This window comes from Ochotona curzoniae, unplaced genomic scaffold, assembly GCF_017591425.1.
Source record: "Ochotona curzoniae isolate NIBS_2020 unplaced genomic scaffold, NIBS_Ocur_1.0 contig_3622, whole genome shotgun sequence".
Taxonomy (NCBI): domain Eukaryota; kingdom Metazoa; phylum Chordata; class Mammalia; order Lagomorpha; family Ochotonidae; genus Ochotona; species Ochotona curzoniae.
This window is the reverse complement of record NW_024465926.1, coordinates 25546060-25572427: the sequence shown is the minus strand read 5'-3', so window position 1 is coordinate 25572427 and position 26368 is coordinate 25546060. Positions and strand designations below refer to the sequence as shown.

Genomic DNA, 26368 nt, shown 5'->3' with positions numbered 1-26368 from the left:
GAGCAGAACTCTGAAGTAGGATGCTAAGGATGATGTAGATGGTGGCTTAACCTGTTACACCACAAGGCTGGCCCCTGCCACTGACTAGTAAACCCCAGAGAGGTGAGCCAACATCCCTCAGACTTCAGTTTCCTCATCTGTATAAGAGAAAAGTGTTCCCAGGGGCTCTGCCCTGCAGGAATAAGGACAGCAGTGCAAGTGCAAGTGCAGCTCTTTAAGCATCCCACAGGAGGCCTCTCTTGGCCGGGACCATCAGTAAAATTCCCCATCCCCACATCAGGCCTGGCTCCAGCCACCCTGTTCCTTCTCTCCTTTTCTGGGTACCGTCTCCAGCAAGAGCTTGTCCAGGAAACCCAGGGTCCTTTCTGACGCAAAGGGTTGGCTTCCTGAAGGAGGCCTCCAGAATCAGCCTTACACCCTGCGCTGCTTTGTTGGCTACCTCCAGCTCTTTTTCTTGAAGGCGCTGCATCCCACTGCGCACCCCAGCCCTCCCATGTTGGGTCACACTGTCTGCCCACTCCTCCCTGAAGCCAGGTCCTCCTGCCTCTTATCCTTTCTCTCCTCATTTGCACACAGAAGCCTTGCAAACCAGTAGCTGGGTAGGGACCATCAAAAAGTGCAGGGTAGGTCTCCTGTAGCCTAGGGGACATCAGATCCACCTTGGTGGCAGCCAACTGTTGAAATGTGGAAAGACAAGAACACTCCATCATCTGATCTATGTGAAAAAAATATTGGAAATTTGAACTTTTATGGGAGATATCCTGACTTTTCAATGTTGGCAAAGCATTCAAATTTGTCAGCTATGCTGCATGAGCCAACTAAAACACATGTGGAGGCCGATCTCGGGCTGTGAGCTTGCAGTCAGCTAGCTGAGGATTCTGGGCTTATGGAAGCTGCTCAAAAATACCCAGTGCTGCTGTCTTTTCTTAAAGAAAGAATAGTTTTAAACTTTATTTGAAAATCAGAGCCATGCAGAGGTTTAGTAAGGGAAGAGAAAGATTGAGATCTTCCTTCCCCCAGTTCACTCCCCAGATGGCCACAGTGGCCTGGACCTGGGCAAGGGCTAGAGGCAGGGCCAGGAGCCAAGAGATTCTTTCAGTTCTCTCAGATGGGTGGCAGAGGCCCCAGTACTTAGATCTTCTGTTGCTTTTTCCCATGCTGTTAGCAGGGAGCTGGATCAGAAGTGGAACAAATAGATTCAAATAGGAGATCCTATAGAATGCTGACACCCCAGGCGGCTGCATAAGCCGCTGTGCCACTTAAAAAAAAAAAAAGTTTTTTTTTTTTTTAAATTGAATGATCTAAACATCTCCTTGATTTTCCAGGAATTTTCAAATCCAGCTTTGTGTAAGGAAATGTGAATTGCATCAATTGCTCTTCACCTGGAGACAAAAATGTACTAGCTGCTCCTGCCTGAAAACCTGCCCCTCTCCCCAACCCGTGAAAGATTGCATGTCAAGCAGTGTGTGAAAAGGAACACACTGGAGTTGTTTTCCTATGGGAGAAGGTGAGGGGGAGGGGGAGAAAGTCTCACACACTCCTAGGTAGACGGATCATTTCCTCTATGGAAAAGATACAAAAATACTGTGATCTGGAAGCGTTCACAAGGTCTTTGTCAGGAGGGATAATGATTATCGCTCGCAGAAAGCACCTATCGCTCGCTGAAGGGAGATACTGGAATTAGTGCCTGGATCCACAATTAGCGTGGATCCCTGCTATTTCTGTCTGTGCCGCATGCTGAGTAGCCAGGACTCCGGCCAGCGCAACTCTCCTGGCAGGTGGGCATGTTTCACAAACTCATCATCGCCTGCCTGAGACTTTCTGGGGAGCCTTCTCTGGAGACCTCAAAATCGGGGGTGGGGGAGTGGGGAAGGCACAGATTGATTTTGTGCAAAAAGTAGTGAGATCCCTGGATACCTTCAGACACCTCAGGGGAAACACGTGTTACAAAAAAAAAAAAATCAGGCAGAAATGTCAAATAGCTTTGTATACAAATAAACTTACTGATGAGAGTTTGGCTTAGTGGTTAAGATGCCACTTGGGACTCCTGCATCCTGAGCCTTGGGGTTCAAGTCCCAGCTGTGTGTGTGTGTGTGTGTGTTTAAGATCTGTTTCTATAGGACAGAGTGATGCAAACACACACAAAGTGGGAGAGAATCTTCCACTGCTGGTCCATTTCCCAAATTTGGCTTGACCCAGGGTTGGGTGAAGCCAAAGCCAGCAGCCACAAACTCCACCCAGGTCTCTCCCAGGGCAGCAGGAAGCCAAGCACTCAACCACTTTCTCTGCTTCCCTTGTGCATCAGTGGGTAGCTGGCCCAGAAGCCATAGCATGAGATGTGAGGATTTCAAACAGAATGGCTTAACTGTGCAGCCGTGTATGCTTCTCCACCCCTTCTGGTGCAGCTTCCTGGTCTTGCATACACTTGCAGGCAGCAGGTGCTGGCTCAAGCACTTGGTCCCATTTAGGAACCTTGACTGAGTTCTCAGTTTCCAGCTGTGACTTCAGCTGGCCTTTGGAGTTGTGAGCGAGTACAGAAAGGGAATCATTCTTTCTCGTCTCTCTCTTTCTTTGCCTCTCAAATTAATGCAAGATTAAAAAGCCCAAACATGGGCCCCGTGCGATAATCTAGTGGCTAAACTCTTCATCTTGCAACCTCCCTCAGGATCCCATATGGGTACCGGTTCATTTCCTGGCAGCTCCACTTTCTCTCCAGCTCCCTGCTAGTGGCCTGGGAAAGCAGTCAAGGATGGCCCAAAGCCTTGGGACCCTGCATGTGCGAGAGAAACCCAAAAGAAGCTCCTGGCTTTGGATCAGCTCAGCTCCGGCCATTGTGGCCACTTGGAGAATGAACCAGCAAACAGATGATCCTCCTCTCTGTCTCTCCTTCCCTTTGTAAAATCTGAATTTCCAATAAAAATAAAGTATATCTTTAAAAAAGCCAAAACATAAAATACCATCTTAATTTTCCCACAAACCTTAAAAAATATTTTATTTATTTGCTTGAGGAAATAAGAGAGAAAATGACACACACACACACACACACACACACACACACCTCCTGTCTGGTGGTTTATTCCTCGAATGTCCACAACAGCCAGAGTTGGAGATCCCTCAAGCCCAGGGCAACATCTGGGTCACCGACGTGGTTCTAGGGGCCTGAGCACTTGGCCCATCCTCCACTGCTCTCAGATGCAAGGGGCTGAATCAAAACAGAGCAGTAGTTAGTAAAACCTATGGATGCCACTGTCTTTTCCATAGATTTTTTTTTTTTTTTGTAGTCCTCTTGTGGGGCAGAAAGGGCAGAACACCAGGAAATAGGGACTGTGCAGAAATGGGATTTAGCTACTTCGTGATGCTGCTGAGTCTTGGGTTTACTCTTTTAGAATAAGTAATGTCCCAGGCTTACTTATGGTGGTGAGTGTCCTGGAAAGATTCCTTAGTGAGCAAGGTGGTGGCATCAGGATTAAAAACCCAGTTTACGAGCTCTGGAGCCAGGTGATCTGGGTACAAATTCTTGTTGCTTATCAGGTGTGTGGCATTTCACTTTCCATATCCATAAAATGGGTTCCATGACAACACCTACCAAGTGCAGTTACCACAGGGATGCAGTGAGTTGATTTAAGCCAAGCCAAACATAGGCCAATGGCTAAATCCACCTTACTCAAATGGTAGCTTCGTGTCACCACCATTTCTGGAGCGCTGGAGAGCTTGGGCGGAGTCTGTGCTGCTAGGTACCCTGAGGTCTCTGCCGTTGTCTGCAGCTTGGCTGACCCAGCCTGGGATTGGCAGGGGATGACTCTTTTCCATGTAGCTCTCATTCTTTTCCTAGGCACAGCTGCCATGTTTTTCTGGTGATGGCATAGACGCAAGAGCAGAAGGAAAAACACGCAGACATCCTGAGCCCAAACTTGAAACTGGTATTTTTAGCAGCCACCTCATCCTTCTCTCCAAAGCCAGTCCCATGGGAGTCAGGGTAGGTGACCCTGCTGGTGGTGGGGAGGCACCGAGAGTCACATGGCAGAGGACACGGAGCAAAGAGAGCCAAAGAGTTGATGTCCATCATGACATCTTAGATGGTGACTTGTAGATTACAGTTCATATCGGCATTGGACTGAAAGTCAGGACCAAGATGCTGCACCCTGACCAACCTGGGCGAGCCGTGTCCAAACCCAGATCAACAGGGAAAAGTGTACATAATCCAGACCTAAGTGATCAGACCAACTCCTAGATGGGCAGAGAAGCTCCTTTCTAGCTACTTCTAGCTCTGCATAATTAGGTAAGTGTACAAGGTATGTGTCTGCGTGTGCATGCGCATGTTTGCTCACTAGCTTCTTTCTTTCAAATTCTCAACCTCCAGGAGGACTGACCTCTTGGGATTTTATCCTGCTAGGTCATGGTGAGCATCAGAGTCGGTACAGTGGCAAAGGATGCTTAGAAATGGCAGGATTTGTGTCTGGGGGGTTGTTCTCTTAGTCACCCAAGAACTGGGGCCATGACTGATGTGGGAGGAATCTTAAAGGGACAGGGCAACTTGGTGCAGTAATAAAGCCTTCCTATGGAAAATGTAGCATTTTCTGTCTGTCTGTCTTTGGAGGGAGAAAGTCCCTGATAACACAATGCTGCTAAAATCCCGCACGTGGAAGCAGCCTAGGAGGGGAGACAGAGCTGATGCCACACAACTGGCTTCCCCCGTGGCACCTGCTGCCACAGAAGCATGATTTGGAAAACTGTGTGACAGATGCATGACTGTGAAGAGAAGCTGGGGACCTGTGCTTTCCTCATCGCTCTCCCTGAAGCCTGGCTGGTTCAGCTGCAACACCAGGAAGAACCACACTTTTCAGACGGTGCCTTGGTCAGTGACTTTCCGATTTGTCAGATGGTAAGTCATGCTAAGTACACAAATGGAACAAAAGTTGACCAGCACGCTCTTTGCCTTTCCCACATGTGGCATCACGCTATAGTCTCTATCCTATGATTTTGTATTTTAAAGTTATGTTTTTTGTGCATGTGAAAGGCGGAGTTAAAAAGAGAGGAGGAGAAATACAGAGAACCCTGCATCCACTGGTTTACTTTCCAAATAGTCACAACAACAGGGGCCACATCCGGGAGCCTGGAGCTCCTTCTGGATCTCCTACAGGAGCCCCATTTTTGCTGCTTTTCCAGACCCATTAGCAGGGAGTTCGACTAGAAGTATATAGCAGCTGGAACTGGAAACAGAGTCTGTATGGGATACCGGCCCTGCAGGTGGAGGCTTAATGTGCTACACCACAATGCTAGCCCTACAATCATGACTTTGAAAAACAATGCTAGTGCTGACCCATGGGTTTGGATTTCATAATACACAAACCACAGTTTGAAAACCTCCAGGCCAGTTCAAAGGTGTAGGTTGAAAGGTCAGTGGGGTGGAAGGGGAAGCTTAAGACTCTTTCCAATCCCACCCCCGCCCCGAGACCTCACAGTTGTCTCAAGCACGAGGCAGCTGCTTAGAAGAGAGTTTTAATAAGCTACAGCAGTGTGGAGTAGCCAGGACACGCTCAACAAGCTCTCATTTGGGCGGACTGCTCCTCACCGGGAGCATTACGACCCTTGGGGAGAAATGAAGCCAACATCTTCCACTCCAAGGGAGGCCCCTCGCAACAGGGAAGGCAGTGCTGGGTTGTGAAACAAGCAAGCAGCTGGGAAAACCCGAGGGATGGCTGACTTCCCACAGCGCAGTCCGATGGGGAAACCGCGGCCCGGATGGCATGACCTTCAAGGTCCCAAGCCAGGGAATACATTAGTGACAGCTCCAAGGTTATTTTCGGCATCCTGTGCTTCTCCTCGTCTCTCTGGGGCCTCAGTGTTGTTACCTCTTATATGGATTGTTACGAATCACCAGCAAGACGAGACCTGTGTTGGTGCCTCAAATTCTGCAGATGGAAGGGGATCCGCAGGTCGACTTCTACCTTATTCCTTCACCTGCCCTTCATGTCAAAAGTGGGGACCCTGCCTATTCTGGGGGAGCCATCTGGACCTCACCCTGAATTGGTTACAGAGAGATGATGTGAGCCTGTCCCTGGTCAGTCTCTCAACAGCCTTGTCTTTAGAGATAGCACTGGGTCAGGACTTGGCTGGGCTTGCTGAAGCTGGGCGAGGTCCTCCTGAGGTGTGACAAAGAAGGATCCCTTTGTGTGTGGTCTCTGCAAATTTCACCTGTCTCCTGTGCCCTTCCCAGGCCCCCAGACCATAAGAGGAATGCAGATCCTGGGAGTGGCTGCCCACAGTAGATGGTCTGTGCTGGAGGGATATATTATGGCCCGTCATTTCCCCCACCCCAATCATTGTGGTCCCCAGCTGGCTGGTGGGTGGAGCTGGAGCCAGACTGACATGCAGCCCAGAAGTCTCCGGTTAAACTTGAGCTCAGAGGTAGGCAGAGACACAAGAGGAGCCAAATCATGTGTTTAAACAGTTAAGAGGAAAGAAGGTTCGGCAAGCGAGTCCAAGCCTAGATTTAGTCTGGGAGAATTTCCCTTCTGCGGGATTTCCTGGCCCTTTCTATCTGTCCTGGCAATTGCTGTCAGGCCGTCGACTCCCGTGTGTTGAAAGCCAGCTTGACCCGCGACTTGAGCTTAGCTGCTGAAATCTCTGTGGCTGCCGGCTGCTGCCGGATGGTGCAGCTCCAGAGACAAGCTTTGCAAGCTCCTGGCCTCTGGCAGTCTGCCCCTGCAGTGCAAAGAGAGAGACCCAACTTCCAGGCTGGGGTTTGCAAACCCATCACACCATGAAGGCCAGGGAACCTCTGTCACACCGGCTGCCTTGGTGGTGGTGAGGGGGGTGGCATGGGTGTGGAAGTGGGCGTCGTTGGGAGCCAGCAGAGGGGTAGGGGGAGGGGGCAGGAAGGGGTTGGTTCTTAATGAACATAGAATAAGTAAACCCCAAAGTTGCACTCTTGCAATGTTCTTCGACTGCAGTTAAATTTTAACAATTTTTTTTTAAATGTAAGTGATCCAGCACACTCCGTGGCAAGGGGTTGTGGGTGGTGGTGGAGGAGGGGAGATGGCTGGGAGTGGACAATGGGTTAGGATTAGATCATTTATCCACCTCATTACGCTACAGCCCCATGCAGCCGTACCACGGCGTAACACTAGACCGTTACTACCTCGGGTCAAGACTCCGGAAGATCTGATGGGGCCAGCCCCCCCACCCCAGCACCTGCCTGCTTCTCCACCTCTTTGCTTGCTCTGGTCTCTCTGTCAATCATCAAACTGCCCTCCCCAGGACTCCTGTCCTTCCCAGCTAGCAGGAAGCCTATGTGTGTCAGGGCCACAGAGAGCATTGTAGATGGAGATAAGGGGAAAAGGGGAACACACACACACACCTGCAGGGAAGGAAAAACCCAGAAAGAACAGAGCGAACGATAGAGACACAGAAGGGCAAGAACAGAAAGCAAGTCACCCAACAAAAACTTGAACCCAAACAAACTGTATCAGAAAACAAGGCGTTGCTAACGTTTGTAAATTTGGGGTGATAGGTAGAAGAGGTTCTGACTATTCCCTCCAGATTTTCTATCACTTGACACATGTATGGAAAATAACTGGAAGAAAATGTCACCCAGGGGCTTAAACTCAGCCGTGAGCTCTTTTCAGAGTTCAGGGGACTCCAAAGCCACACCCCGCGCCCCGCACCCCTGGAGATTCCGGGCGGTGAGGGAGTGGGGGGCAGGGCGCTCGCATCCTAGGCCTGCGAGGAGACCCTGTTGCTACCCCGCGCATCAATCCATTTTTCCTCGGCTGCACGAGCCGAAAGGCTGAGTGTACGGATCACACTGGGAGGAGAAGCTGGGCTGAGGGCGGGTTGTTGTTTGGCAAATGCACGGGCAGGTACTGATCAATAGATGAGAAAGATAGGGGGTCGATACATAGAGGGGCATGGACAAAAGGGCGAGGAAGGGGAGGCGGGAAGAGACTTAGGCTCCGACCTTTCCCTCGGAGTTCCTCCTGCTGCCTCTAAAAATCGGATCCAAAAGCGCTTTTGGTTTTCCCTAAGTCATTTTCAGAAAACGATGGAAGAGGCTGTCCGCGCTTCCCGCGCCCAGCCCGCGGTGCGCAGCTCTAGGCTCCGGACTCAATGTGCGGTGGTCTGTCAGCTGTGGGCTAGACGCGCCAGGGCGGTCCAGCTGCGGGGCGTGCGCACGAACCGGCGTTGCCAGCAGCGCGCCAGATCCCCTTTGGAGAGCAGGCGCCGAGGTGCTGGGGGCCTCGGCTGAAAGCTGCCTTCTCGTCGGTCAGCAGCCGAGGACACTTCCATCATATTCCACTCCTACCCAGACTTCCCTATCGGGGTGCTCTCTGCGCCACGCCCACCGATGAGATGTGGGGGACATCGCCCACCTCTTTGGACCCGCGAGACCCGACGCTGCAGGCCCGAGTTCCGGGGAGAGGGTGGTGGTGGTAAAAGGGTTTCATGTGTGCGGCAGGAACGCGCCCCGAGAGGCGACAGCGAGCAATTGCGCCCTCTACGTTTTGGGGTAACGAAGCGTGGGCACACTTTTCCACACCAAGACGCTGCGGACACGCCCATGCCCTCCCTCACTCTGCGTGGTTCGGGGCTGGGGTCGGTCCGGAACGCGGGGGTTGGACTGCGAGAAGGAGCTGGCGCTTCGGTCGCTGAGGAGTGGTTCCTGGAAGACGGGTGATCCCGAGGGGCTGGGAATGGCCCGCACAGGTGGGAGGCAGCCCCCAGATATCTTTATGCCTTATTCATTGAGCGCTGTCTCCCAGGGGAAGGGGGGGGGAGGGTGGGAATTGAAAATCTCCAAGTCCCCTCCGGGACTGCCCACACCTTGTAATGCCCAGGAAGGGTGTACTCCATACTAGGGCAAAAAAAAAAAAAAAAGTGGGGGGGGGGTTAGAGGAGGGAGCAACGTGAACATGCCTGATACTCAAGTGCTTCTTACAAAGCCTTCCGAACAGACTTCTCATTTCTCACAGGCGTGTGCGATCCAGTGCCTGAACCGCCAGCTCAAGAGAGCACACAGTGACCCTGCTGGGGAGAGGCCCGGTGTCTGAGACAGTGTGTGGAACCCGGAAGCCCAGCTACAAGGCTGTCCACCGCCACAATGCAGCCCGAGGCAACCCCAGCGGAAATGCGGTTCCAGGCTAGCGCCCGGAGAACCCAGCATCACCTGTTGGGATGCTGCCTGTACTTCCCTGGGTCTTCCATTTGCTTGGCAAGGGGTGATGGGTGGGATGGGTGCCCAGGGGAAGCAGGAGGAAATGCAGTGTCTGACAAGTCATGGGTGATGAGGTGCCAGCTTAAAAAGAAAAAAAAAAAAAGGAAGCAAACCCTTGCAAACCTGTTTCATTTAGGCCCTTTACCAGGGCTTAGTCTCACTCTCTCACACACACAAACACACACATACACACACACACACACACGTCCCTGGTACTTAGGGTGAATCGAACAAGTGTCAGGGGCTTGGCTAAACAGAAATGTAATCGCAAAACACAGACACGGTATTCTGTTCCATCTGTTGCAAAAAAAAAAAAAATGTATTTGATTACTTGGGTAAAATTACAGTATCTCTGTTGTTAGTAAGTATTAAATGTTAAAGAAATCGGACCCCTCCCCCCTTTCCTTTCAACTTTCCAAGAAAGTGCATGTAACAGTCCAATTTTTTTTTTTTCTCTTCCATACCTAATACAAAATAAACAAACACTATACCTGCTCTTGATCAAGAAGAAACACTTGCTCTTGTAGGGACCATCTGTACACTTTAATGAGGCTGATATTTCTCACGGTATATACAAGAGCATCTACATTTGTCTCCACGGAAGGTTGTTCAAGATGCTAAACTTAGCAGCACTGTGAAATTCCAGCACACGTTTCTAATGTGAATATACCTACGAGGTTACCAAAACAACACTTTTTTTTTTTCTAAAGAATTCTGCGTGCTTATTACTATACAGAAACTTATGAACACTGAAGACGACGCAAGTAAAAAGCACAGTACAAACAGCGTTTCCAAACAGAAATGCTTAAATCTACAAAACAGAACGAAAAAAAAAAAAATAAAAGGCAGGTGGAATTTCAGAAAACGAAACAAAACAGAGCAAAACAAAACCAAAGAGGAACCCAAACCTTTGAAAGACCCACACTGCTCAGTCTGTACTCGGGCCTACCCTTCAATTTGTTTTTGAAAGATTAGACAATGTTTGCTGATACAATTTTTCAGCAGGATCAAAGTGTACATTTATATACAGACTTTTATTAGAGATCTAATGCATCACCAAGGCATTGCATCAACACCGGATTCATATTAAACTGGATATAGAAAATAAGTTAATGCCAGATTATGACCGCCTAGCAGGGCAACTCGCAATCGCCAGAAATGTTACAGCAAGCTTACAGCACTCTAGTCAATTAGTATTTAGTCCAAAATATAGAAGACCAAAGTTAATGCTTGCATTCTGTTTGCAAAGCCAGGTTATAGCACTAATAAATAAGCTTTCTTAGAACTCTAGAAGTTGAACAAGGTACAAAAGAATGTCTTCAGGGTGTTGCAGTTCGTAGATCTGGTGGTGGTGGTGGGGAGCTGGGAGGTTAGGGGGATGGGCCCCCAGGGCAGGAGGCAGCTGGCTGGGGGGACTGCCCCCCGTTGCTTTAACTCGTGACTATCTCTTTGCTGTCCTCCACGAAGCGGGTGAAGCGGAAGTTGGTTCCGTTCTCACTGCTTGCCATTTTCTCCAGGCCAGCTAGAGGAGCACTGGGCTCCGAGTTCTGGAGCTTCTCCAGGTTCCCCGTTAGCCCGCTAATAGGTGAGCTGCTCCCGCTGCCCAGGCTTCCAGGAATTGGAGGGATGCCACCGTTCTGAATGACGGAGATCTCGTTGGCCTTCATGGCCAGCCCGTTGGAGAGCGCTGCGGCATACTGATTCCAGAAACTAGAAGGATCCCCGCTTCCTGACCTGGCCGCCAAATCCTTCTGGAACATTTCTGGGAACTTGACGGCACTGCCTCCTAGAAATGTCATGGGGCCGTCCACGGAGAGCCGGCGGCCCCGACGTGCCGGTGTGCTGTTCCACATGTGAGTGCCCATGTGCACCTGTCAGGGGGTGGCGTGGGGCGGGGGAGGGGGAAGAAAAGGAAGGGAAGAGAGAAAAAGGAAGAGATGCTTAATAGTTGAATCTGTCCCCCCTCATATCCCAGTACTCGACAGAGCAAGTGGGCCGTGTGTCCACTCTCGTTATGCGATGGACAGTGGAAAAGCGAGTGGGAACCATCCACTAGCGGCCACTAGTAATAACTCCTCCTCCCTCCAAAGACTGGGACTGTCTTCGCTCTTCCTGGGCAAGGATGCCTTACTTACTCTGTTTTGATGACCTGTATTTAGCTTATAATGGCCTGCAACAAGCCAGCCAGCGGCAGATAACGCCTTTCAGCATTTGAATTGTTATGTCCACTCTCATTGCGATGGTAAGTATTGTATCTGACACCCTTTACCCTATAAATGTCCTTTTCAGATGGGAAGGAAGTTCCCCTTGGTGATTTCCCATTGGAGGGCCCACATATAGAGAAGGAGTTAAAAAAAAAAAAAAAAGCAGCCAGAATGTAATTATTCATCTCACATTACTGGCAGCCATCTCCGAAGGAGAGAGAGTGCAACATTCTGTCAACAGAGAGATGTACACAGAACGTTCAACTGTTGCTCTGGAACGTACACATATTTGCTTTATTTCCAACACTTATCAGTAGGAAGTGTTGTCTAATCAATTATCATAATGCCCATTAGCCGAGCGGTGACGTTACTGTTTTTAGAAAAGCGAACCACACTGCAGTGCGTGGTTATGAAAAATAGATGCACATGCCGAGGAGAACCGTAATTATTAAGTGGTGCAGCCAGCGCACAGGCCACATGGAGGTCTTTAATCAATGCCCCGTGGCAACGCCAGGCTGTCTTCTTGGGTAGGTAGAGCAATTCATTTGGTGCACTTAGCGAGACAACAGGGAGAAGCCGCTGCTTCGCTGAGGTGCCAAATCACTCAACGTGCTCTGATGTGCAGCAAGCTACAGGCTGCCCTTGTCCCTGCCCGCTTCCGGCCCCTCAAGGGCATCGCCCCCCTCCCCAGGCAACCCTAAGCAGCAGGATCCCCTCGTGAGAGCCTCTCTCCATACCCACCCCCTGCCCGCCCCTCTCTCTGAATCTCGGGGCCCATAAGCTGTCGGTCAGCAGTGGCAGTGAGACGGGCCTGGTGGGCTGGGCTGAGGTGCACGTGGTGCAGCCGGGTACCTTAAGATTGCCTTTAGTCGTGAAAGCTCTCCCACAAATAGTGCAAGCAAAGGGTTTCTCTCCAGTGTGAGTTCTCTCGTGGATCTGCAGGGCACTCGAGGACGAGAAGGTTTTGCCACATGTGCTGCAAAAGTGCTGTTTGGGGGTTCTCCTGGGCAGAGCTGGGAGCAGAACTGGGGACGTGGCAGCAGATGACAGAGGCCCGGAAGGAATGTGACTGCTGGGGGTGTCCTTACTGTCCTGAGGAGACACATGCACGAAGCCGTTGACCTCTGTCTTGATGAGAGACGACAGGGAGTTGGTGGGAATCACCGCAGAGTTCTGATTGGGGCCGAGGTTGGAACTGGGCTCAAAGAGCTGTGATGGTAGATCTCGCATCTGATGTGTCAACATGTGCTGCTTCAAATTACCCTTTGTGGAAAAGCCACGATTGCAAACTGTGCAAATAAATGGTCTCTCTTTGGTATGACTTCTATAGTGAATGTCCAAGGCACTCTGACAAGCAAAGGTTTTGCCACAAATGTCGCAGGCGGTGTTTTTAAATTTACCCCGGTCTCGGAAAGGGAAGAGAATCCCCAAGGAATCTTCCTTCACGATTTTCTCCGTGTGACTCGATGTCAGATCCAGGGCTCCCCCGTTGACCGGGGCGGGAGACAAGCCATTGGCAAACTCACTTGGCCCCACTGCTCTCTGGGGTTTCTCGTCCATGCTGGGGGACTTATGCATCTCCTGGGCGCTGTTGGAGGGCGACAAGGCCTGCATGGAAGAGGCAGACTCCGAGATGGCTGGGCTGCCTGCACTCTGGCTTTCCACATCTCCGCCCACCGACGATGAGTCGTTGGTCAGCACATCTCCCTCGACGGACCCGTTCTCCACTGACTTGAGGCTGGCCTGCAGCTGTTCTGCCAGGCCGGCGCTGATCATCTTCATCTGATTCTCCAGGGCTGCGATGCTGGACATCTCCAGGGGCAAAGGCGAGGAGGACAGGCTGTCCTGGGAGGCGTCGGCGGACTTGGGCGTATCTGGGATGCTGCCCTCGGGGCAGTCCTCCATGTTGTCGTCGGAGAAGTTGTCGAGGTCGTCGAAATTCTTCTCGTCGAAGGAGCCTGTGTCGGACTCCATGGACTCGGGGTAGCTGTCAGGGACAGGGGTGTTGGGGATCTGGCCCCCCATGTGCATGCGGATGTGCTGCTGTAGCACCACGGCGTTCGTGAACTTCTTCTGGCAGATGGGGCAGGAATGCTGTACGCGGAGTGGGGGCACGGCTCGATGGACGCTGTAGTGGGTTTTGAGGTTCCCTTTCGTGGTGAAGGCCCGGCCACAGATCTTGCACTTGAAGGGCCTCTCCCCAGTGTGTGTTCGGTAGTGCATCTTCAAGGCGCTCTGGCAGCTGAGGACACGGTGGCAGATGATGCACTCGTTGGGGTCAGTGGCCTTCTTGTCAATGTTCTCCACCAGTTGCTGCAACTTGGACGTCTCTGACGCCTGGGCCGAGTCCAAGAGTCCCCCGAAAGGGAACTTGGCCTTGAACTGCTCAGACATGAGTGGCAACAGAGGGTTGGTGAATGTGGTGGGGGCGCTGCCAGGGGTGCAGTCGGCTACTGGGGAGCCCAGGGCGCTACTGTGGCTCCCCGCGGGGGCCGAGGTCGGGACCCCGCCACTGTCCTCGCTCTTGCCACCAGAAGGTGGCAGACCGGATGCTTCTGCTTCCTCTGGGAGTCCACTCAGGCTCCTGGTAGTGGGCTCAGGGGCCCCGGATTCACTCTTGACCGAGCCCGGGGGGCTGGCGGCAGTATGGCTGATGGGGATGGGGGCTGGCTCTTCTGTCTTGATGAAGGGAGCCAGGCTCGGGAGGGTTGGGGGCAGCGGCAGGCCAACGGAGGTGGTCAGAGTGGGCAGGACCGGCTTGGTGTCTAGCCAGCTGGTGACTGGCTTCTCTGGGGGGATGGACATGCCGTAGGGGATGCCGGTGCTTGTGGGGATGTTGTCCAGATGCTCAGGCACGGGGTAAGGGTTCATCTGGATGTGCGGATATTTCTCTTTGTGGCGCTGAAAGTGGACCTTGAGGTTCCCCTTGGTGGAGAACCTGTTCCCGCAGATGTTACACTTGAAGGGCCTCTCGCCGGTGTGGGAGCGCAAGTGGATCTGCAAGGCACTGTCGCTCCCGAAGACCTTCGCACAGAACCTGCACTTGTGTTTGAAGAACGCCTCGTCGGAAGCACTTTTTGCTTCGAAGGTGGTGACATTTGGTGGCTTGTTTTTTCTCTGCTGGGCCAAGGCAGACAAGGAGTTTAAGTCCTCTGCAGTGGTTCCGATGTTGGGCAAAGCGCTGGGGAACACCGAGTTAGCAGGGGCCGGCTGAGGTAGAAGTGGATTAGATGCAGGACTTAATAAACTGCTTATTGCAAAAGGTGGTGAGGACGACGCGGACACGGCTGCGTGGCTGACGTGGGAGGCGCCTGCACTGGCTGCCACTTTCTCCGAGGACGGCGTGGGAGCCGCGGCCGCCAGCGTGTTCCTGCTGGGAGACATGCCACTGTTGGGTGGAAGGATGGTGTTGCCAGAACTGCTCTGAGGTAGCTGGATTGGGGGGAGCTGTTTAACACCGCTAATGCTGGCAGACTGGCTGGCGAGGCTCTGTGCTAATCCAGCTGCGGCCGCCAGCTGTTGAGATAGATGGGAACTCAGCGTCGACAAGGGGTTGGCAGATGTTCGCAAAGTACCTGGAGAGGGACTCGAAGATGTTGGCAAGTCTGCGTTCTGAGAAGCCAACAGCAGGATCTGGTGCCGGATCTGCTCGATCAGTTGCAGCTGGTGGATCTGCTGCTGTTGTAAGGCCAGCAGCTGCTCCATGAGGGCGGGCACGGCCAGCTTGCCCCCGGAGGAGGCCCCGCCGCCACCGCACCTTGCTTCCTGCGAGAACTGGGCCACCGCCACCTTGGTGCTCTGCAGGTTCTCGATGATGACGTTACTGTTGATCACGGAGAAGTTGCCCAGTGTTGTCAGGTCCCCGAGTTGAGGTAGAGAGGTTGTGATCGCTGAGGTACCTGTGGCGGGGCTGCTGCTGCTGCTGCTGCTGCTACTGCAGCCTGGGGTGCCGCCACCGAGGCTGTTGCTCGAGGCCCCGCTGCCGCCACCGCTGCTTTTGTTAGCCACGGGGGCCTCCAGCTCCATGAACTCTTCCCTGTCCAGGCTGTGGTGTTCTGAAAGGTCGCTGCCGTCCACTTGATGGGTTTTGTTCACTGTGTCATGCATGGGGTCGTCGGGATGCTCGGGTGCGGGGCTGGGGGAGAAGGTGGCGGCTGGGGAGGCTGGACTTTCATTGACGATTAAGACTAATTGATTCTTAGTACAGTTCTTCTTGTGGAGCAGAAGATCAGACAATTCAAAGAACTCGGCACAGCACCGGCCACAGACGTGGGCGTCCTTGCTCTTCGGGGTGCGACTCGGTGGCTGACCCTTCTCCGTGTCTCCTGTGAACATCAAGAGGTGTAAAGGGTTAAAAAGGGGTCTGGGGCCACCTAGTCACTTCTAGAAAAATATCAAAGGTCCCACTCACAACGGCAGCCAATCAATAAAGCCTAAGGGTATGCGTGTGTGTGATTCCTGTCCACTGAACAGACAGCTCCGCCAGTCAGGGGCTGCAGATAATTCATCAAAACATAAAAAATACTATGAATGAGAGACATATGGCTACCTGATGAAATTCCATAGCAAAACATTGATTTCCAATATTTTATACATCTTATTGTCTACTCATCCGCCGAGGGGCCCGCAAACCATCCTGAGGACTTATTAGGCTCCTGAGCTCCTGTCAACCTCACTCACTTTCAACTGATTTAAAGATATCTGTGACAGTTTGTTCTGTCACTAAACTAATTTGTACTCATTCAGGTTCCAATCAGTTGTTGACAAGCAGGGGGAGGAAAATGCATATCACCTAGCTGGAGACTGACAACTTGGAAAATCACCTCGAGCCCCTACCTCGAACCCCTGCCTCGAGCCAGGACTCTGTGCGCCTGGCGACACCCACACTCCAGTCACCTTAGGAGCAAACCCTCCCTGGTTTGCTCTCCCAGACTTCACTTGAATACAAAAGGGAAAACGACACACACACACACACACACACACACACACACACACACACACGCACTGAGAAACACCACGATCCTAATCCCTTACAAGGTCTGCCTGGCACCCATCTATCACGCCATGGCATGTTTATTTTTAAAATTAAAGAATGCAACCCTTGCCATCACGCCAATCGTCAAGGAATCTGTGTCACGGGGCTCCAGACGGCAACGTTACGCCTCTGCATGTTTCATTCACGAGAGCTCTATCTAGAAAAACCGATGCGAGGCTTTCAGGTCCGATAAAACATCAATTGAGAGCTAAGGCAGTGTGATCCAGGGACCACACTACCTCGTTCCTCCCCTTGCCCCCCACCGTCCCACACCCCATCGGAAATCATGCTTGCTCTAGTTTGGAAATGCTTTGCAATTCTCTTTGGCTGAATGTCTTTAAAAAGTTTGCTCTGAACTGTTCATCAATTGTTTAACAGATTGTCCTGAACCATATATATATGGTTATATATATATATATAAAGCCCCTTTATTTCATGTTTGTTTCCACTGGCTGCTCAGATGTCTTCTCACTAAGATCTATTTGTAAATTAAACATAAAAATCTCCAAGTCCAAGCTAACATCCTATTCAAAGACAGGATGGCGTCCCATTGTTTGCCCAGCATGGGGAACACCAACTTTTGTTGTACAAATGGTGTGTGGTCATCTCGGAAGGCTGTGAGAAAAAAAAAAAAACTGTTTAATTCAAGGATTACCTCCCGCATGCCTTCCTGCAGAACTGAATCAGATAATAGGTAGTTTCCATGACTTCCAAATTGAATCTTCCAGAAAACTTGCTGGAAGAAAGTCATTACGGATATGAATAAATGCAAAATTGAAAAAAAAAATGCTCGGTTGTGCCCCTCCCTGCCCCCAGCAAATTGAAGAGTCTGCTCAAAAGAGCCATCCATTTGCCTTTTTGTAGTAAACATTAAAAAAACAGAAAAGAAAAGAACAACAACAAAAATCCAAAACACACCTTGGGGAGTTTTGCATTTCAGAAAATAGAATTAATATCCAGGTATTAACTTCTGAAAATTCCTTAACTCTGCTTGCCCCGAGTGCTGCTGAAGTCGAAGAGAAGGGCATGCCAAATGCGTTCATGTTGCATTCCCTGGGAGTGTTATTTTAGTAGCGAAGTTAGACTTAACAAGCTAGCTCTCCCAATGCTGGTCTCTTCATCTCCATGAGGGTATGGTGCAAGATGCATTAACGACACCAAACAAATCTTAGTGGGGGCAGAAAACACCAATAGTGATCCAGTTTTAATTTCATGTTTAATCATCTTAATTGGCACCGAATTCCTACGCACATGGAAGGTGCTGTTTTTGTCACTTTTTTGTCTCTTCCCTCGCCTTCAAATAACATCAACAAAATATTAAATGAAATTTGCTCAAGTTATGTTGCTTAACTTGGGACAAAAATAATGTGACAAAAATTTCGTTTCAAGCTTCTTATTTTGACAACCAATTTTAAATGATGCATCTATTTCAGATGCTTATTTTAAACTAGGAAATGCAATTCCTAATATATTCAACAGAAATGTTATTTCTTTCTCTTTGCACATTTCCATATGTAATGGTTATGTTTCCATCTACTTTTACAGCCAATTATGAAGGAACAAAAGCTATTCTGTTTGTTCACACATTTTCAACAAAATGCATTAAAACTATTATGTCAGCATGTTCTATTAAGCTCTGCATTCAGTGGAAAATACTTTTCAACCAGCTCGCATTTATCAAAACATAAAGCCACTTTAAAACACAGTTTTGCTTGGTCAGCTGGGCTTAGACAAATAATGACAGATTCAGAACTAAATAACTAGCAAGGGAAATCAGAATACTGACTTCATCAATTGTACACATTACAATGTAGTTGCTTCAAATATTTAGCACATCTGTGTTCACGATTAAAGGGCATTTTAATTCTTTCTAACTTGCAAATGTCTGATAGTCTCGTTAGAGGGAGAGAAAAATAAAGGCAAGGTTACTTGACAAGATGTAGCTGATGACTTTCCGGGAGCTTGAGTTCTGTATGTGTGCGGCTTCCAGACTCACTGGAGAATTTGCAAGTGTTTCAACTTGAACATTTTTAGATTTAGGATTGTGCTAACTGGATGGAAAATAGAGACGCTTAAAAATAAATGCCTGCTTGCTTCTAAGAGAGACTGTGAAAAAGCTGCCTATATTTTAGCTGAAATTCTCACAACATTTTAATAAGCTGACATTTGATCTCACGGTAGAGTCAACTAATTTAATTTCCTGATGTTTGTGAACACCTCCAGGACACCCCTGCCAACCGCCCACCCTGGTATCTATTTTGATTTGTTTCAAAAGCAGGTGTCGCTACACTGTAATAATGCGTAACTTTCAAACTCCCTGTACTCTGAACAGAACTCCAATGAAACAACTTTATAAAGACAGCTACAACAAGGGAACTAGTTTGTCTCTTTAACCACCAAAGCAAAAATCTTAAGGTTGCAGTAAGACAGACACAAAGGAACAAGTTCCAATTCTTTCATTTTCCCCCCATGGTCTACTATCTTGTGTTTCTCTCAATAATCTGTTACTTAGAATTGCAACTGGTGACCCCATTATAGTAAATACAGTCTCCTCCTTCCTTGTACTAAGGGGAAAATAACATTCCAGTTCCTTTTCTATGGATTTGCATACAAATGAAAGTAATTGTGTAATGGTAGTCAGATAGGAAAATTTAAGAAGCAGTGGTTTTTCTAAGTATGTACACAGAAAAAGATACTGAGAATTTCCTGGGCCTTCCCTGGGGTGGGGGAGGGATAATCTTAATCCACCCCACCCCAATTGCTACTGAAGTCCCAAATGTTTAGTTCTTGTATCATGCAGGTTCTTGATACTCAAGTGAAATCTGTCATTTCTTTTCATCAACCGAATGGAACACCAGGAGAAGCAGAAGCAGAAAGCTCCAGTGTACCAGCATTATCTGTCTGCTGAGAAAATAAAAATAAGACTCTGCCCCACACGAAAGGTTGGGCCAGCCAGGAAAAGCAAAAAAAAAAAAGACACACTACCCAACTCTACCAGATTTAGTCTCTGTGGAGCTTCTCAGAAAAAACGCTTTCCTGCACTTCCAGTTACCTTAAGGCTGCATGAAATTTCTTTTTTTCCTTTTTCTTTCTTTCTTTCTTTTTTTTTTTTTTTAAAAACAACTTCTCCTTGTGGCTTGGGAGCTGTAACTTTAACTGGCTGTTCTTTTTCGCGGACCTATTTGGAAAGGCTATCACAAACAGATTTGATGGATTGATTTTTTATCTTTTCTTTCTGTTCTACAGACCTGAGAAAGGCCTGACTGAGCGTCCAACTGAAGACTACAGAGAAAGAATTAAAAAACAAAAAAAAACATGACAGCATATGCTTGTGCATATTTCCTGGGACCTCCAAACCTTCCTCCCTGTGATATGCAAGAGCCCAGGACAATATTTCTTGGCACCCTTCAGATTTGCTTGGTGTTCTGACCAGAATTAGCAAAATCTCTGGGGGGAAAAAAAAAAGCTACTCGGACAAGACACTCCTTTTAAAAAAGTTGAGCCCAGCCCACCTAATGTACACAATAAATGAAAAGGGGGCAAGTGTCCCCCCCCTCCCCATGGATGAATCTAACTGAACACTAGATGGGGTTCCAGTTGCAAGGGTTTGTTCAAAAACTTCTTTGTGGCTTTCGTATTCCAGTGACGCGGAAAAGAGAGACTCTTAAGGCGAGATCTAAACTTTGACTACATAAACATTGGCAAAGGCACAAGAAACTAAATCCCTGTTGTTTGCGGGTAAAACTGAGCTATGGGAACTACCTGTCAATCTTCCCCTTTGGGGGTCTGGCATCTGAGGGTGACAGGGGAATAAGGTTAGGAAAAGAAGCCAAGCTGATAAGGTGAAACTAAAATAAACGATTCACTTCCTGCTAAGTGACTAGCAAGACTCAATTTGGGGGTCACTGGGAAGATACTGAAAGACATATTATGATCTGGACCTTGTCACCTCCGCATGGGAGGAGGCTAGCAAAGGTTAAAACAGCTCGGACACATCTAGGTTTTCTAAAGCCGGGCAGGCAACTTTTTCTTTGGGGGAGGGGCAGGGGAAGGAGTGCGGGCTCCTAGGTTAACTTGCCATCTCGCTGGCTCAACAGCTAAAAGGACTTTAGTTTTGATAATCCACGACTATTTTAGAATACAGGGTTATCTGCACGGAGATACGTCTTAGAGAAATAACAGGGGGAGGAGCGGGGAAATCACCAAGCCCCAGCTAACACTGTAGAAAGACTTTGTTCCGGTGAGTACATTGACAGAGCGTGGCTTTTGAACGGATTCAAAACACTTAACCAGGCTGCCTCTTCGGGGGGCTGTAGATTGCAGAAGTTCTCCCTGGTTAACACGTGGGCTTCTGCCTTTCTAAAGGACTCGGTGGGGAGGCAGCTGGCTACCTCCACCTGAACAGAAGTGAAACAGCCACCCCCTCAAGCATCACCTCGAACTGGCACATGTGCCTAGGAGCCCGAGGGGAAAGTTGGTGCAAAATAGACCACAAAGCCTTCAGCACCCCAAATGTACTTCCATACCTAGTGTCTGCCTTTGGCCGGGCTCTGTGTTTGTTTTACGAAAACTAGGAAGTATCTATAGCCTGAAGCACATCTCAAACACACAGTTTGCATTTTTTTTTTCATCCAGAATCTTCCATTATGCCAAACTTCAAATAGGCCTGATTAAATACAAATTCTTTCCAACTGCCTTATCTTGCAGGTGTCTGTTTTTTTTTTTTTAATTAATTATGGTTCTCCCTGACCTTTTGGGTCCAGAAATCAATGTGTTGTCACTAGGTTGCTCACAATGTGTAGATGACGTTGGTAAATAATAGGATTTCATCACTGTTAGAGATGAACAGATATTTTTATGATCCATCCCATAAGTCAGTGTTTGCTATTCTTCCAAATTTAACCTCATCCTGAGAAAGGCTGAACACCAAAAATACTTTAACAAATGAATAGGGTCTACAATGGGCCATCTAGGTGGCTACAGGCATCTTAAATAATCCCATCAGAGGAAGAGAACAAATCCAACATACAGCTGAAATTCAAATCTACGGTAAGGAATCGACTCCTACAACGAACACATTTTCAACTTGCCTTTCCTCGGAATTATTTAGCTGTGCACACAATCTTTTTCCATGACAGTCCTCTTTCTAACAAGTGTTTTGAGACTTGTTGAATACCAGCTAAAAGGCTTGCCACAATCTTGGTCTCCTTAGGCACAAGACCCACTCAGGTTGCCCAGAGTGTTTCTGGTGTCCTAGGTGCCCTGAGAACAGAGTGAAATACCAAGACTCTGAACGGACCGAAAAACCCTGTTTTGTTTTTTGAATTTGTTCTGTTGAAGCTGTCCTCCTGAGCACACACACACACACACACACTCCAGCACATACACACTCTCACAGCATACAACACAGCACCTGAGACAGGCTCCTTAACCAAGGTCTACAAGCTTTCAGGTCCTGCTCTGGCCAGAGGTCCCTAACATTGCAGGAGCTGGTGCTTAAGAAGCCCCGAGGCTACATCTGACTTCTTCTGTCTGCCATTTCATTTGTAAAAGACCATCTCAAGAAAAAAAAAGTAACCACGGTGTTTGGATAGGGTGTGCCCTCTAAAAAATAGAACCACACAGACACATAAATAGATGTAAACAACACACAGCACCACCAGTAGCTCCTAGAAGCACCCACGGCTCGAAGGGGAGGCACAGCAGCAAGGGTGATTTTTAAAATGGTAATCTTGAGGCGTGCCACGAACTTTGAATCGCAGGTCTCCCAACTTTTCCCAAATAAAGAGAACTGGGGAGGGGGCGGTGTGCTAGGCCTGCCTGTATGCTCGGCGTTGGGAAGGATTACTTGTGTACTAATATTATTACAACACACTAAATCCTGTAACCCTATTACAAAACCTACCCTCTAGGCAACTTCTTCAGAACTTATTGTTCAACCATGTAATAGCAGCCATAACCTAAAACCATTACTACTGCCGAAAAAGAGGAGGGGGAGCAGAGAGGGGGTGAGGGCTGGGGGGGCTGGGAGGGGTGCTCCTGTGGGTGCCCCTTTACTGCTTCTAAGGACAATGAGCTAGCTTTGGAGGGGGGTGCTGGGGAAGGGGGAGAAAGTAAGGAAGAAGAGGAAAGAAATGAAGAAAGAGAGTGAAAAAAAATTGGGGAAACTCCACTCACTTTAATGAACTTACCTCAAAGCTCAAATAAACTCAGAAAAAGAATCCTAATAAATAATCATTTAGGTAAGAGGTAGTGAACACCTTTGATGCTACGGCTTTATGGGAAGCTCTAACTATTAAAAATTCCAGATTCCGAAGGCGCAGGGCAATGAACTAGCAGGCATTATTTTCACCGTGAGAACCAAATCGCTGTTTGCGGTTCTGGTTTTGTTTTTGCAAGAACCGGTAGAAATTTAGTACAAACGCACACGATAGACCCCCCCCCCCCCAAATCCTCCTTCTGCTCTTGCTTTGGGCTCTGTCACACACACGTTCTGAACTACAACGGCACAGCGGTGTGCAAGGTCTCCACAGAAACTTGAGAAAGCCGGTGCAGGGGCGAAAAGCAACCTAAGAAACCCAGAAAAACGCACGGAGTTGTTGCGGGGATGCTGGGGCATTTCACCTGGGCTTGCCCTGCGCGTCTGGGGGCGGAAAGCAGCCTTCGGGAGCTCTTTTCAGCGGATTGAGAGAAATCGAGATAGAGCTGGGAGAAGACTTCCAACGCAAATTGCTGGGAGAGGGCAAACGTTACAGACCGTTTGCTCAATACTTCTCAAGTCCTTCCATTTGTTACAAGGACCCCCCAAGCCAGGAGTCCCCTTGATGCCACGTCCTTTGCAAGGGAGAGAGCCAGGCCTCTGATAAAGGGACTTGGGCAGCGCGGGCCCAGGCGGCCGCACGGCGCGGTGGACATAGGTGCTGAACTAAGGGCACGGTTCTGGACAGCTTTTTTTCTCCACACCCCACAAAATCCTTCAGGTCGTGAGCACCGCTTGGCAGCCGTTGCTCTGCGCCCAGCCGGGAGACGACTGAGTGCCGGAGCCAACCCTGGGAGCTGAGCCCCGGCGCCGTTCCACCATCCCCTGCGCTGGGCCTGGGGGCTCAGAGGCCCCTCCAGGGAAACGCTCCCAGGGATGAGTCTGGAGCCCAGCATTCCAGCTCCGTTCCCCTCAATTCCCTGCCCGGATGTGCCCCCAAATCGGCCGTAGCTCCTGCACAGAAACTTTGTTCAGGACTTGCTCCAGTCCTCTGGGACCGCGCAGCAGTCGCCTCCACCGGCCAGGGCGACTGCCTCCGTTTCAGGGGTCTCTGCCTCCAGCTGGCTAATACCTCTAGCCCCGAAAATCTACCCTAGAACTCCTTCCCCGCCCCTTCTGAGGTCGCAGCACCACGATCCACAGAGGGGGCGCGCACTGAGTCCAAAGAGTTCAGGGGGTGAAGGGTGCCAGCGTGGGGGGAGAAGATGCGGCGATAAACTCGGGGAGCCGGATCGTGACACCTTCCCTGGTCCGCACGGGCAGCGAGAGGCGCCCTCCGGCCAGCTGCGACCCCAGGGCGAGCGCCCCGACTTGGGTCCTCCAGCGTCTGGCTAGTTCCGAACATACCCCAAGGTACCTCCATTGCGCCGCACAGGCCGAGGGCAGTGGGAACGCGGGGCGCCGGGGAGCAGCTAGCTCCCCTCAACTCTCCCCGGCCACACGCTCGGAGTTCAGCTCGGGAAACTAAGTAAACTTCCTTCCCGCGGGCAGCGGGGCCCGGACGGGCGAGAAGGCCTGGCCGGGGGTCCCTGCCGCGGCGCTTGGAAGCGCCCAGGGCCCGGCGAGGGCAGGCGCGGACGGCCTCTGCCCTAGCCCCGAGAGGCGTCGGGGTCCCGGCCGCAGCTGGGCGCGCTGCTGGGCTCGGCTCCCGGGTGGAGGAGCCAGGCCGGCCCGGCCGGCCCGCCCTCCTCCCCCCCGGGAGGACGGAGCAACTCCGGAAAGATCCTGCCGGGAGATGTGCCGCTGGCTTTTCCCGGGGCAAACGGGGGGTGAGAGGAAGCCCGGCAAAAGGCAAATTGAAGATGAAAAGAAAAAGGAGACACGCAGAGTCGCCAAGGCCAGCGGGGCCGCGGTGGCGGCCGGGCCGCCGGTGGGCAGTGGGCGCGGGGCGGCCCGCGTGCCGCGGTCCCGGTGTGCGTGAGTGTGAGCGCGCGTGTGTGTCCGCGGCGCGGGGCCGGAGCACTCACCATCTCGCCGGGGGAGCGAGGCCACTTCGGGGTCGGATTGGAAATGTTGAGGCTTCAATTGCTTCCTCCGCGACATGCTGGCTCAAACATCAGCTGGGGCAGAATAAAAAATTACTAAAAAAAAATCTTCTCAAAATTACGGAAATCGAGCGGCGGCGGTGGCGGCGGCTCCCCCCGCCCGCCGGCCCGCCCGCCCCCTCCCCGGCTCCCCGGCCCCGGGCGCAGCGCGCATGTGTCCTGCTATAATTATGATTATCAATAATGCATTGCGATTAATCATAGAGGGGTTCTTTGAAAGGCGATTGGCATCGGGCCAGCGCTATTCAAACCCGCTCGCCTTAATCAATTAGTTCGTGATTTGCTGCAGACCCCTGTCTCTCCGCGCGCTGGCCCAATAAGCCGGCCGCGGGGCTGGCTCTGCGCGCCGCGTCGCCCGACACTGGGTTAACCCTCTTCGCGACCGCCCGGGACTCCGCGCGGCCGGGCCGCCGGGGGCCTGCCTCCTCGCCACTGCGCGCCCTGCGCCCCGGCCGGCGCGCCCCCCCCACCCCGCCCCAACTCCTGCCCGCCCTCCACCCCCACCCCCATATCCCGGGCTGGGCCGACCCAAATTAGCATTCCCTCCCCGGAATTAAGCCGCCCCGGTAGGGGGTGGGGGTGGGGCCCGGGCTCCCGGCTGCGCTGCGAACTTCCCAACTCCCGCGCCCAAGCGAGCGGGCTTGGGGGAGGGGGGGAGTCCCGTGGCGGAATTTGGGGGGTGGAGGGGGGGGTTGGTGGGGAAGGGCGTCCCGTTTCGTGAGTGTTTCTTCGTTTCTTTAAGAGCTACCAGAAAGCAGCCCACCCCCATCCTCATAAAAAAAAAAAAAAAGCTAGTGGGGAAGAGCCAGCCCCACGCCGGTCCGCCTCCCGCCCGCGGCCCGGCCTCCCGCCCGCTGCCTGACTCGGCGTTCCTTCGCCCCGAGTTCTCCATCCCCTGGATCCCGGGCTCGCGGGGGCGCGGAGAAGAGGATCGAGGAAAGGTTTGGGAACGTGACGGGCTCGGGGCTTTGGGTGGGGTGGGGTGGGTAGGGATAGCTCTCCCGCCACCCCCGTGACTCCCCCCCCACTCCCCACACCCGGCCCTTTCTCCCTTCGCCAAGGGGGCTCAGCTCCTTCAGCCCTCTCGCTTTGCTCCCTCGCTCCCTTTCTCTACCTCGGACATTCCCAGGACAATTAGGGCAGAAGTTTTCGGGAGTAGCGCCCCGAGCCCGTGGGATAAGGGGGCGGCCCGGCTCCGCCCAGGGCCCCTTCCGATCCTCCCCCCGGCTGCCCCGGTTGGCTGCAGGGCGCGTCACTCCGCAGGGAGGCGGCGGCGGCGGTGGTGGCGCCGACGAGCCCGGGGCGGGCGGAGAGCGGGGACCGGCCAGAGCTCGGAGTTAAGCGCTGGCCGGGGAGGGGGAGGGGAGGAGTGGCCGCTGCCCTCCCCCCGCCCCATCCTCCTGTCCCCCCCTCCCCGGGGCACCGCGGCGCGTCCCGGGCCGGGGGAGGGAGTCGGGGCTCGGGCCGGGCGCGACCTGGGCAAAGCCAGCTCTCGGGACCCCCTGAACTCCCCAGCCCATGGTGGGGAGGGGCCGCCGCCCCAACTCCCCGGACGAGGTGGCGGCGCCGAGCCGGGAGCGAGGAGTTGGGGCGGGAGCTGTCGCTGTCCGC

General features: G+C 51.4%; 1 protein-coding gene across 1 annotated transcript; it reads right to left on the bottom strand.

Annotated features, from left to right (window-relative positions):
* Window positions 1–9500: 9500 nt before the first annotated feature.
* Window positions 9501–24784, bottom strand: SALL1 (spalt like transcription factor 1). Its single transcript, XM_040982131.1, has 3 exons — window positions 24680–24784; window positions 12271–15743; window positions 9501–11085 (listed from the first exon to the last, which is right to left on the bottom strand). The coding sequence occupies exons 1-3, from the start codon at window positions 24753–24755 to the stop codon at window positions 10645–10647; spliced, it is 3990 nt and encodes a 1329-aa protein (XP_040838065.1). The 5' UTR covers window positions 24756–24784; the 3' UTR covers window positions 9501–10644.
* Window positions 24785–26368: the final 1584 nt, after the last annotated feature.

Bases quoted from the DNA above. Each gene is read 5' to 3' on its own strand.
- SALL1 (XM_040982131.1), bottom strand. From the start codon at position 24,755: ATGTCGCGGAGGAAGCAATTGAAGCCTCAACATTTCCAATCCGACCCC. The intron at 15,744-24,679 runs GTGAGTGCTCCG...TGATGTTCACAG, and splicing joins CTCGCTCCCCCGGCGAGATG to GAGACACGGAGAAGGGTCAG. The intron at 11,086-12,270 runs GTACCCGGCTGC...ACCCCCTGACAG, and splicing joins CGACTAAAGGCAATCTTAAG to GTGCACATGGGCACTCACAT.